The following is an 11784-nucleotide window of genomic DNA, read 5'->3' as shown; positions in this document are numbered from 1 at the left end:
GAGGCCTTGGACGTCCACCACATCCACCTTAGCACCGCAGTCAAAGTACACCTGTAATATGAATTACGTACAGTTAGTCAAAAAGCTAAATCTCCTTTTAATCCAATCTGCTGATCTTAGAAGCTTATATTTTGATTTCAGGCACTTACTGACAACTTACTGTTCTCATAGTAACAATCAACATGACTCACATGCACATCACAAGCAGTGCCAAGGTGAGGACTTGTGAGTCACACCGCTGCCATCTGTGTTATTCTTCTGCATTATGTCTAAAAGGGTTGACCAGTATTATATTACACTCTGCCTAAATTCTAGGATGAGTCATGTATTCAAATAACGGCCACTAAGTGATTAAGTTCTTTATGTCAAAAGTACCTATCAGCAAATAATACACTTGACTTGAGGTCTGATTGCTCAATGACATAAACCAGCTTGAAACTGAACTATTCGACCCTGCTGTTCTGCCTTTATATGAAAGTGTGTTTTGCCTGTATTGCCTGCTTGGGTAACCCTGGGGAGGGTATTTCTTCAAACATGCTGGCTGTAATTCTTTCCAGGTGTGTGGGGATTTAAGGGGTCTTGGGCCCTAAGCAGGGGCAGATGTGTTGCTGGGCCAGGGAGCTGAGGTACAGACCTTTCTAGGGGGCCTGTGTGTTTATGAGCTTTCCTGTTTGCTGCAGTTCTGAACTGTGGGAATGACGCAGACTGGCAGACCCCCATGCCAGACAGGTAACAAACCAAGACCTGTGGGCGACACTTATGCTCTGGACTGGGCTAAAAGCATTTTTTCAAAAATCACTTTGAGGATCCATTTTAAAAGGAAGGGGACAAAAGGGCAGCAGGGACACGAGGGAAGCCGTCTATGGAGCCAAACAGGCACTTTGATTGCTCCATGGACCATCTATCCCCATCTGAATGCATTTATCAAAGCATTCCTCAGTCAGTATGTTCTAAAGAATCTACATGAAATTTTCAAACATGACCGGGAAAGAAGAGGACCACTTGTCAGCCCTCTGGGCATGGTGATCAAACCAAGAGCCTTCTCCATAATTGATCCAACTGACAGCCCCACAACCAGGCCACAACATATTACAGACACATGGCAGGGCAAGGAGGGCAAGGGGGCTAATGTATTCTGGGTGATCATGTTCATATTGGAGTTTCATTTAAGAAACAAAACAATCACAACCCGCACTCAACCATACCGTTTGTCAGCCTCTCCAAACAGCATGATAAATACAAGAGAACCAGTTCTAGTAGCAGTTTTGCTGAGTTTTGGTCAGCAGTCGAAACACTATTACATGTGACCAAATCACAAAGTCACATATGGAGTGCTGAGGTCACAAAAGGGCCAAGTTTCATTGGACTGACCACTGATATGGCCTGACCAGAAAGAGGGCTGGTCGCTAATCTTGGCACATTTGTGAGTCTTCTTTGCATTTTCAAGAAATACAAAATTAAAAGTATGTTGCAGATCAAAAATGCTTGCAGGTAAAACAATTAGCTTACTGCAGTTTAAGTCAGTTTCCTAATTGCATTGTCAAGCAAACTGTTTGTGGTATGTGTGACATTTTAATGAACAATTTGCTGTTTCTTCTTGATGTAAAAAAAAAATATATCAAATTGAATATTTATGTAAATCTTATCATTAAAGTCTTTTATGACAGTTGTATTTTGCTATTTTTCTCCCAGACTGACCTTTGGAGGTAACTACACTAATGCATGACACACTATACGTGCACTGCCCACACACTCAGTAGATGGCAATAGTCAACAGCAAAGAATTACACAGATGACATTTGTTCACAGTGTTTGCCGTGAGGTTGCGCAATGAGTGGAACCACTTCACAATATTGAGGCATAACAAAGGGAAGAGAAGGGCAGCATCTGCCCTGTTAGAGCAGTGTGAGAAATGCACATTTGTTCACTTATTTTTGCCACATTAGTGCTTTTGCTTCTCCTAAACCTCCCTTAAAGACTTGTGACTTGACCTGCTTTCATCCTAAAATAAATAAATAAACTTTAAAAAGTAAAACATGTTGCAAATAATGCTCTGAAAATTGATGTTCTCTTGTATGATGTGAAACCCTGCATCTGATGAAAGAGAACTATGTCATGGGCTGAGACTGTGTCATCTCTCCCAGCAGGACAAGGCAACCAGGAGGTCCCCAGGCCCCTGGGATGTGCATGGTAGACTACACATGAAAGGGCCCCAAAGTGACATGTGTCAAATGGAAATGGGACATTCTTATAATGCCAAACATCTCAGCTCTGTTACATCACAGGCCGCTCCACTGGAAGGCCGCTAATTATTCGAGGATGCCTCTTCTCATGGCAAAACAATGGGCGGCAGTGCTGTTTTGGTGGGCCACTCCACAAACAGGCAGGGCAGATAATATTTTAATGAAGTGACGCTAGTAAGTACAAGGCAAGCAGAAAGTTTACATAAGAGCCGACTGTCACTGCGCCCAATCTGTGCCACTGACAGGGGCTTCCATGGACAGAAGTACATCAACAAAGCATATAATCTTTAAAAATGACTTGTTCAGTGAAACACCAGGACAGCTGCTGTCATTACTGTGAGGCCCCTAACAAATGAGATAATAGCTTCCATCAGTACATCTTGTTAAAAAAAAATGTTTCAATCACATTCCTTGACAAGATGAATATATCTGCCGAATTACCATGAAACTTTGGAGATGTACCTAGAAAAAAGATGTGAAATAAACAAAAAGAAAAACATACTTTTACAGATGTGCACAGGAGCATTAAACTAACATTCTGGGACAAAAACACTAAAAAAAAAATTTTATAGCATGTGTTTGACATAAGGAACAGCTCGCTCTTTAGACCTCTGTCACTTTTTGTTTTTGAGAAACCCAACGCTGACAGCACCGCTGTGAAAACTCTGAAACACAAGCTGGCTTCTGCTAAAGTACTGTTAACACACACACACACTGCCTCTCATGCACAAACAGTGCTGGACTGGCTCATAAACAGGCAGGCGGGCCCCTCAGAAGAGGGGCAGGATCCTCACCAGCTCTGTTTACTGGAGGAGAAAAGTGACACTGCTTCACAGGCTATATCGCTCAGGCAGCAAATTACAAATCACACTCAATCCTCAGATCAGGACCAATGTCAACACAGCACAGCTCTGCAGACCAGTAGTTTGCAGCCTGCGGTGAATTAATTTTTCATTACTCCTAATTCAGTCAACACCAGATATAAAAAGTGATTACTACAACATAAAAGGTAAGAATTTATGTTGTAAAATCAATGATGAGAAAGAGGCAGAACTTAACACAAATCAAATAAATGCTGGAGCTACTTGAGTTTAACAAGATCAGAACTGCCACAAATTTAATTAGAATAAAAATGTCTTTAACTCGCAGCGCAACAAATTTACAGGAATTTCCCAGAGTTGCACTGGTGCATAAAGACACAGATGTCTTTCAAAGTAACGTGGTACACACACTGACGCAAGACCTCACATGCTGTACAAATGGACAGTGCTTGCACAAAATATAAATATTATGAATGAATCACCTTTCCATGCAGTATGCTGATAAATTGTGTCTGGGTAAAAAAAAAAAAAAAAGCTTATTCCCCACATTATTCTAATTATAGAGAGAGATAAAGGTAAAAAGACTAGACCTGCAGAAGACTAGACCAAAAGCAGCTGCAACTCGATCTCTGCGAGATGCCCCACTTATGTTTTTATATTTTGTACAGCTGCTGCTCAAACAACACAGACAGGAGAGAAGCTCACTGAGGTCATTCTCCACAGCTGTGAACAGACACTGATACTCGAGTTCAGGGTTTATCACATATCTCCCCTGTGATGTCACTGCTCTCCTGGTGGGCTCGTGTTAGTGGCTGCACGATCGAGCCAGGGCGAGTTTACAAGCAGCTGGTGTGGCGGCCTGATTAAGCCCAGGCATTTCTAGGGTCGCCCTGGTTGGCCACTGCAGCGCTGGCTCAGCACATTTTCACTTTTCACCACTGTGCGCATCATGAGTGACTTATGAAAAGCCTCTTTGATCCCAAACACATTTAGCTGACATTTTAATTACAGAGCCATCATGGAATGGTCAGTGTAGCCTACATGGGAAATTACTACAGCTGTGGTCCTCAGACTTGCACAGACAGCCTATGTGACTGGGTGGGCCAGACAACAGGCATGTTTGTGGTGTACAGCCTATTAACACATTTCCTAAAACGAGCTGCTGGTGGTGCCGCGGTACCTGTTAGAACAAGCCTGTGGATCCCCTGTGGTGAATTATGACCTTATCTCCACGGCAGTTTCAACCAGTTTGGTGTAATCATTTCCAGATTTAGGAATGTGACCCAATGAATGCATCCATAATCAGTGTTTTGGCAGCACCTCAGCGGACACTGAAACCTCCTGCTATTGTATATTTTAATTTAATTGATCTTAATGAAGCTATTTCACCTTTGTTGCATAGACTTAGCCCCAGTATGCACCTTATGTACTATTCTTACATTCAGGTTAGAGAGCTAAGTATCAAGTTATCTGGATAATAAGTGTCAGTGGATCCAGAGGGTTGTTTAACAAAACTTAACTATTGTTCTGAATGTGTTTCCAGTATCTTTAACAGTGTTTGTAACTATGTGGATGTAGAAGTATTTTGTCTGATGTGCAATTAAAAATAATATTTTTAACATGCTTCTCAACTCCATGTCCAGTCTATTAAGCCAGATATAACACGTTTCCTTTTGAACACAAGAAAAATATAAATGTGCAGTTTTGTTTGAAAATCTTAACACGAATATAAACAAATACATGTGTCAATAAACTACAGCCTGAGCACAGACATGTCATTTCCTGCTGCCATCTTTGTTTGGGTTAGAAAACAGTCACCACCTAGGAAATGGGCTAAACATTTTTTGTTGTACAACGGCTAGAAAATTTTAATTGAAGACTGTGCTCATGCATAGTAAACTCCATACTTTACCGTCTATAATCATGCAGTGCTCTCACAGCCTCGAAAGAGGAGGGTAGAACAGATGCACTTCATACCAAATGCAACTACTAGAGCTTTTACTTTGAAAGCCAAGGTATTTTTCACCTACTATAAGTAACAGTAACGTCCTACAGCTTTAAAGCTGTCATAGACATAGTTTTGAAAATGACGTTTGTTTTCTACTAGACAACCAGCATCAGCAGCACACACAGTCTAACTCTCTGTTCTTCACTCCATCTCCGGGCCTGGTGTTTCCATCACGTCTTCCCATTGCACACACACGGTGACATGTTTATCTGTTGACAGACTGTGTGTATCTGTTGTCAGATAATTCACTGGAGAAATAAGTGAATTCACAGTTCACTGGGGTCCTACAACTCGGTTCAATTGGAGATAAATGTCCCCTCTTTCCATTCCAAATAAAACCTCCTGAAAGGTTCTTTCTGAAGGGGGGACAGAATAAATTCCGAGCTTGTTTATGCTGTTCCAAAAATGAGCTTACTACAAAAGGGGAGTGAAATACAAAGCCATCATTTACCGTGCCCCTTCAGGCAGATAATTGCAAAGATAGTGAGCACCCTATGCACACAGGAACTAAAGCTGGAGACACTGACAATTCAATATACCAAGGGCTTCCTAGTTTTAAGAATTGTGCTGCTGAGCCATCACTGTCCATCAGCGGAGGACGACGACTCTTGGCAGGAAGGAGAGCGGGGTTTCTTCTGGCTGATGTGGACTTGACGTCCACAAGAGGATCTGTGCCAAGGGTAATCCTTATAGGCTGTCACACATGAGGACATTACACATAAATCAAACACAACAGAAGAACATGGGATCAAAACATTGAGTGGATGACACAGTTTATAGTTGGGATCCTTTGCTACAGAGGCTCTGTAGCCTACTTCAAAACTTGGCAGCAAAGTATTTAAGATGATAACGTTGCTGCTTATTTCAGTTTCCAATACCAGACGAATAACATAGTTCAAAGTGGTTTCTCTCTGAAGTATATGACCATTCATGCTCCTGACTGTTCCAGGCTACTGACAGTGTGAATCAACAAGTGCTGTCATCCTTTGTCCCTTTTTTCTGGCGCAGGTATCCACATAAACCAAATTATAGAGTAACACCTCAGGTTATCAAAGCAACTTTAAAACCTCAACCAATGACATGTAAAGCAGCCACAGGCAGCGAGCTGCGGGCCTAACGAGGATTTAACTCTGCAGCATGACTGAATCAAGCCTCTGACCTGTGTGCATTCCTGTTCATCAGTGACAAACTTCTGATCATGAACTCCTCACATGGAAAGAGTCAAAGCTGGAGAATTCACCTCAGTGAGTATGAAAACTACAACATAAGGCTAACATGCCTTCAATGTGGTTCTCATTTCAGAAGTTTGGACTGTGCATGCCATTCTCTCTGTGAAGTGCAGAACATCAAAACATAATTATAAAAGCCCTAAAGGATGAATGAGCCACCAAGTTTGGACTGTTTACAATATAGTCCAAAACTTTCATAACTTTTCTGTGAATGGCAAAGGTGCGCGGTCAGTATGACCTAAGGGGATTAGAAATGGATATGTTACAGGGTCCCTGCAAGAAAATAATTAGGCAAAACGAAACAAAACTTTAATAGACCCCTTCGAAATGCAAACTCTAAAACAAAGTTTTCAGTTAATTTGCAGTAGTTTACACTCGACATGATGCGGATGTGTTGGCTAAATGCTTCAAATTACAAGATGACTGCTACAAACATAACCTCTTCGTGCAATATAGTTTGTCTCTTACACAACTTTCGCAATTTCAGCAGCAGCATAACACCGCGCTTTAGGAAAGGTCATGTACTCTGTTATCAAACAAACGTACGTAAACTCAATTGTAAAAATTGTAAATTTAAGAGTCCATCTCAAAGTGTCGAAATCCTTTATACTGTAACACAAGAGGTAAGGTGTTTTTCGAAGCAGCGTGGTCTTCTGATATAGTCGGCATAAATGTTATCTAACAAAAAGCATGTACATTATTTAAATGTCTGGTTTTAAAATCTGGCCGACATACGCATCGCTCCTGCTACCGCCTACTACGGTGTAAATGTTTTTGTTAGTGTTAAATTGTGGACAGAACAAACAACCCAGATTAAGATTTCAAACGTAGTTGACACAATTGTTCCTCTGTGTATAGATATGACAAATGAAAGGCGGGACCTAGTTTTTCATTAAATAATTTTCTTTAAGACCCATGGGATCAGAATGTTTGCCAAGAAGCAAACAATTGTTGAATATCAAGATTTAGATCGGAGTTCGTGGCGCGGGGCTGGAGGTAAAGCTTGTCAGTTATTTTTGCCGTAAACAAATGTCAACTTACTTTTTGTGTAACGCATCCCATCACCAAGAGTAGACATGCTGTCATAAAAACATGCGCCCCGAGCGAGGTACCGCAACTCATTTTTCCCTAATTGTTCCTTTCTAATGCGACACGCAGAGAACTGTGTCCCGCTCCTCTGCTTCCCTCTCATTCACCTGAAGCGTCGGGAGCGCGCTTCCATCGTTCATGGGCGACCTCGAACATAGCACCAGGCCCTTACAGCCAAACGCTCGTTTTCTTGACTTTTTTGTTTCGTCCCCCCCCCCCCCCCCCCCCCTTTTTTCTTCTAGCCTTGTAAGACTGACTGTAGTCTATGCCTTAAGATTATGGGCTACCATTAAGATGTAATATTTTGAAAGTCTGTTATTCCTCCCTTCTTCCAATCTGCCATATGCATAAAAGCACCATAATTGGCCATAATGGCTATTTATATATATGAATGTGTAGCCTATCGTTGTTTTAATCTATCATCAATAGCCTGTATATCTAAATGTAATAAGTCATCCTTTCATAATTCTATTCCTACCGTCTAAATTAAATATAGTAACACAGTAACTTATGAAGACTTATATCCTAATTTGATCTATTTCTATTTTGTTTGGAGCTTTAAAGTCTGTGAAAGCTTTTTGTGTCTGTGTGCTTCCTAATCAATTTGATTGTTGGGGTTGGTTTTTTAAATCCACACATCTAAATGAAAAAGCTGCTTAATATGTTCGCCAGCACTAAAGCTCAGATACCTGATTGCTGGATCAAATTTTACCACACCCAGTCAAAACACCCTTATGCTGCCATTTACATTAAATCAAGTAACTATTGGTACATGCACACACTTTATTTCACTCCAAAGTGCCACTGCTTCAACTAATTTCACTCAGAATCTCAGATAAACTTTGATTCTGTTATCCCATGCACCACTCTATATGTGACTAAACCTATGGACAATGTGGGCCAAACTGGTATAGAATGTTAAAAACTTAATTCAGTGAATGCACAGTAGTGTAGAGGAAGAGATCTAAATAAATCATTTCTAAAGGTTTAGGCTACTGGTAACAAAGATGGGGTGGGGGTCAATTTTAACAGCTTTAACTAACAATGTGAAGAACTCTTATATGATTGTATAAACATACACATTATTCTGGTGCTGAAGTTCTTGTTTGTAGAAATCTGTAACGATCGTGGTAAAATATTTGTGAGGTGTAGTAGTCTCCTGTCTACCACAATGTGATTCTTGATATTGCCACTAGATGTCGCTAAAGTAATGCAGTTGAAATCCTATACAACAACCTCCCTAGACATGGCTCATCCAAAAGAATAAAAGTACAAAATATACATGCATCTAAAACCACCAAGAATTAATGAGAAGAGCACACTGGACTGAAGTACCCTGTTATTTGTCCTGATCTTAACCCAAATGAATGGCTACACAACATTTAATACTTGTTTTTGTTTGTTTGTTATTTTGTTTTCTTACAGAGGAAGGTAGAAATTAAAGAGTCCGTGGCATGCTTTTCCTTGTTTTCTGACTTATGTACAATGTTACAATGGTGAATTTTCCAAAAGCACATAAAAAGTGTACCTATGTTGTTGTACTTCTATGCAGAAGCAACTTGGTATATACAAGCCTCGAGAACTCTCACTAGAGACATTTATTTCTAGCAAAATAAAGTCTTGTGTGATGGTTTAAGGATTTCCTTGAATGGTCTTAATCTCCAGGTAGTTGTACATTCACGTGAGCTTGCTTGACATCCACCAGCGCCATTGTGAAAGCGAAATTTTTTAACTGAGTGTATGGCTAGTAGTAGTAGTACAGTATGGAACTATAAATTGACTTGAACCAAAATTAAACCAGTGGAGTGATGATGATCAGCCCAGAGTAAATACACAAGTGAACAAATTGCACATATAGACTATATTAATGTAGAACAATACATATACTATATTTCAAATTAAATCCTTAAAGTTTAATCTCATTACATGAAGTAGTAATGATAAAGATGATACAGTGATGTGCATATTCATGCAATTCGTGCACTCCATGCGCAGTATTTCGTTAGGTTAATAAATTGCCACTAACAGCTTGTAACGGCACTTCAGATGCAGGTTACCTGCAGGGTGCCACACGGGTGCAAGACCAGCTCTTCGGCTATAAACACTGTACCACATCCGACAGATAATGAGTATAGTCCGTTGCATATAAGAGTTTGTGTAATTGATTAATCATTGTCATGTACGTTTGTAAACTATGTAATATAACAACTCAGTAGATTTTTTAATTTAAAATCCAGAAACTTTACACACAACCCCTTATTATTTCTTTCAGGTAGTTTTTTAGCGTTCTCCGTTTCTAGTCGGACATATATAGCGACGGGACTTAAACAGCCACGTAGTGAAAGGCGAAGCTCGCAAAAAGGTGATCATTTATTGGCTTTTGCAACATTTAATGGAATTGTCATTTTATAGTTTTAATAAGGTTTTTATAAAATACTTACGCGGCAGCGGGTAATTCTTAGAAATACTCAAATATATCAGAAATCACTCTTGCGTTAGCGATTCTAGCTAGCTTGACAGGTCCTATCGTAAACACCCAACGTTAGCTAGCCAGCTGTCTCGCTAGCATCGCGTACCAGTCTTAACTTTACCCACCAAACATTTTCTGACTAAGCTCAATCAACGCATAAAGGCAATATAACTGCCTTTACATCAATCAGTAATTGTCTCGTTTACTTTGTCTGAACTGGTGATTTCAGCAATACTGTGAAACTATGCCAAAATGACCCAGCTTCTGTTGGATAGCTAACTTAGCAACACAATGTCCGAGTCAAATGTTGTCATTAATAGCTACTTAGGCTAAAATGAAAAACAGCATGCTATAATAATGATATAACCTGAAATATGCATGGGGTTGAATAATAGCATTTTCAGCGCATTTTGTTTAATTAAGCCGCCGGCTGCATGAGAGAACTAATGCCAAATTCCATAAATACTAACCGAACATTGCCTGTCAACATAAATGTGCACAGTTTTTAACTTAGCTTTCATATGACAGTAGAATGGCTTGCATCTGAAGGCCTGATTGCTGCGTCTGACTTGTGAGCAGATTTATTCAACAGATTAATACAAAAAGGTAATGAAATGCTTTCTGACTGAACCTTAGCCGATAGATTTATTGTCAATGTTTGGCCTGTTGTTGGCCGAATGTGTCCTTTCTGTAAAGGAATTCAATATTGGTTGTCTGTAAATCTATGTTGTTCAGCGCTCCACAGACTGCTTAACTACCAAGCCAACTTGATAGTACTCTTCTCTAGTCTGTGTTTAAAATAAGTACAGTGTTATGTAACATCATCAGTGTTTAAGCAAATCGCATGTGCGGAGTCACAACTACTGTGATGTACATTGATCTTTACACTGTATCATGTTCTCTAAACAAAATCTGCAAAGCATACCCAAATGTTACTCTAAATGTTTTCTCTCCTCAGTGCTCTCTGTGTTCAGAAGTGGACCTGGACACTGACATGCTCTCAGCTGGCCTGCCTCCTAAGAACACAGTTTTGTGAGACGTTCTTTCCAAAGAGGCAGCAGCATTACTGTGACTGTTTAGTTTCTCTATGGAAATGGATACTAACCAGTCAGATGCCACTCAAATGGAGGCCAATGCATATCAACAGGACCAAGTTATAAAACCCACAGAATCTGAAGACCATACTGTGGAAGGTAAAACACAATTAAAACAAGGGCTGGAAAACACACAAAACACAAAGGAGGATATTCTTCATAATGGTAAGTCCTGATGATGTGCTGATAGGATTTATAGTATCGGGCTATGTGCTGGTGTTATGTCTTACTGCTGCTGCTGTGTGGCAAAACCAGGCAAAAGTTGACAGCTATGAATTGATCAAAGGTTGTGTTGTTACCTGTGGACAAATTTGTCAGAAATGACAAGAGATGCGGAACCTTTGACGGACTGCTGTTTCCTGCGGTAAACCGTATTCATTTCCTGTTTTCTGTATTTGCACTGCGTTGTGCTTGCTTCCAGATTGTTTAGGAATTAAACTCACTATTTTCTAGGTTCATCTGAATTTTTGAGTGACAACATACGCTTGCACCACTTAAAGCACTTGTTTTGCAGAAGTTCTTGCTAACTACCAAATTTAACTTGCTACTTTAGGTCGGCTAGTTTAGAAGCTAGCTAAGCTAGTAGCTTAATCGAGAGCAATGGCTTCCCCCTCTTCCTCTCCTCCTTTCTCTTGCTCGGAGTGTCGCATGTTCAGTTATTCCTCTGCCTCCTTTAGCGATAATGGTACTTGTAATAAATGTCAGATGCTAGCAGCATTGGAGGCGAGGCTCACAGACTTAGAAGCGCGGCTCCACACCATGGAGAATAGGCCAGCTAGCTATGCCCACGTAGCCGGTGTGGAGCCTCCTAGACGTAGCTTAGCCCAAGA

The 11784-nt window shown here is 40.4% G+C and overlaps 1 protein-coding gene across 1 annotated transcript in view; it reads left to right on the top strand.

Moving 5' to 3' along the window:
* Positions 1-9674: 9674 nt before the first annotated feature.
* The window catches only part of golga3 (golgin A3), a 20081-nt gene continuing 17971 nt past the window's right edge, over positions 9675-11784 (top strand). The window contains exons 1-2 of the mRNA XM_020590329.1: positions 9675-9752; positions 10819-11119. Coding sequence (XP_020445985.1) covers positions 10948-11119 — 172 coding nt within the window. The 5' untranslated portion in view covers positions 9675-9752; positions 10819-10947. The remainder of the gene's footprint in view (positions 9753-10818; positions 11120-11784) is intronic.

The sequence above is a fragment of the Monopterus albus genome, unplaced genomic scaffold (assembly GCF_001952655.1).
Source record: "Monopterus albus unplaced genomic scaffold, M_albus_1.0 scaffold12.1, whole genome shotgun sequence".
NCBI lineage: Eukaryota > Metazoa > Chordata > Actinopteri > Synbranchiformes > Synbranchidae > Monopterus > Monopterus albus.
Note: the sequence above shows the minus strand (reverse complement) of the source record. Positions and strands in the feature narration are given on the sequence as shown.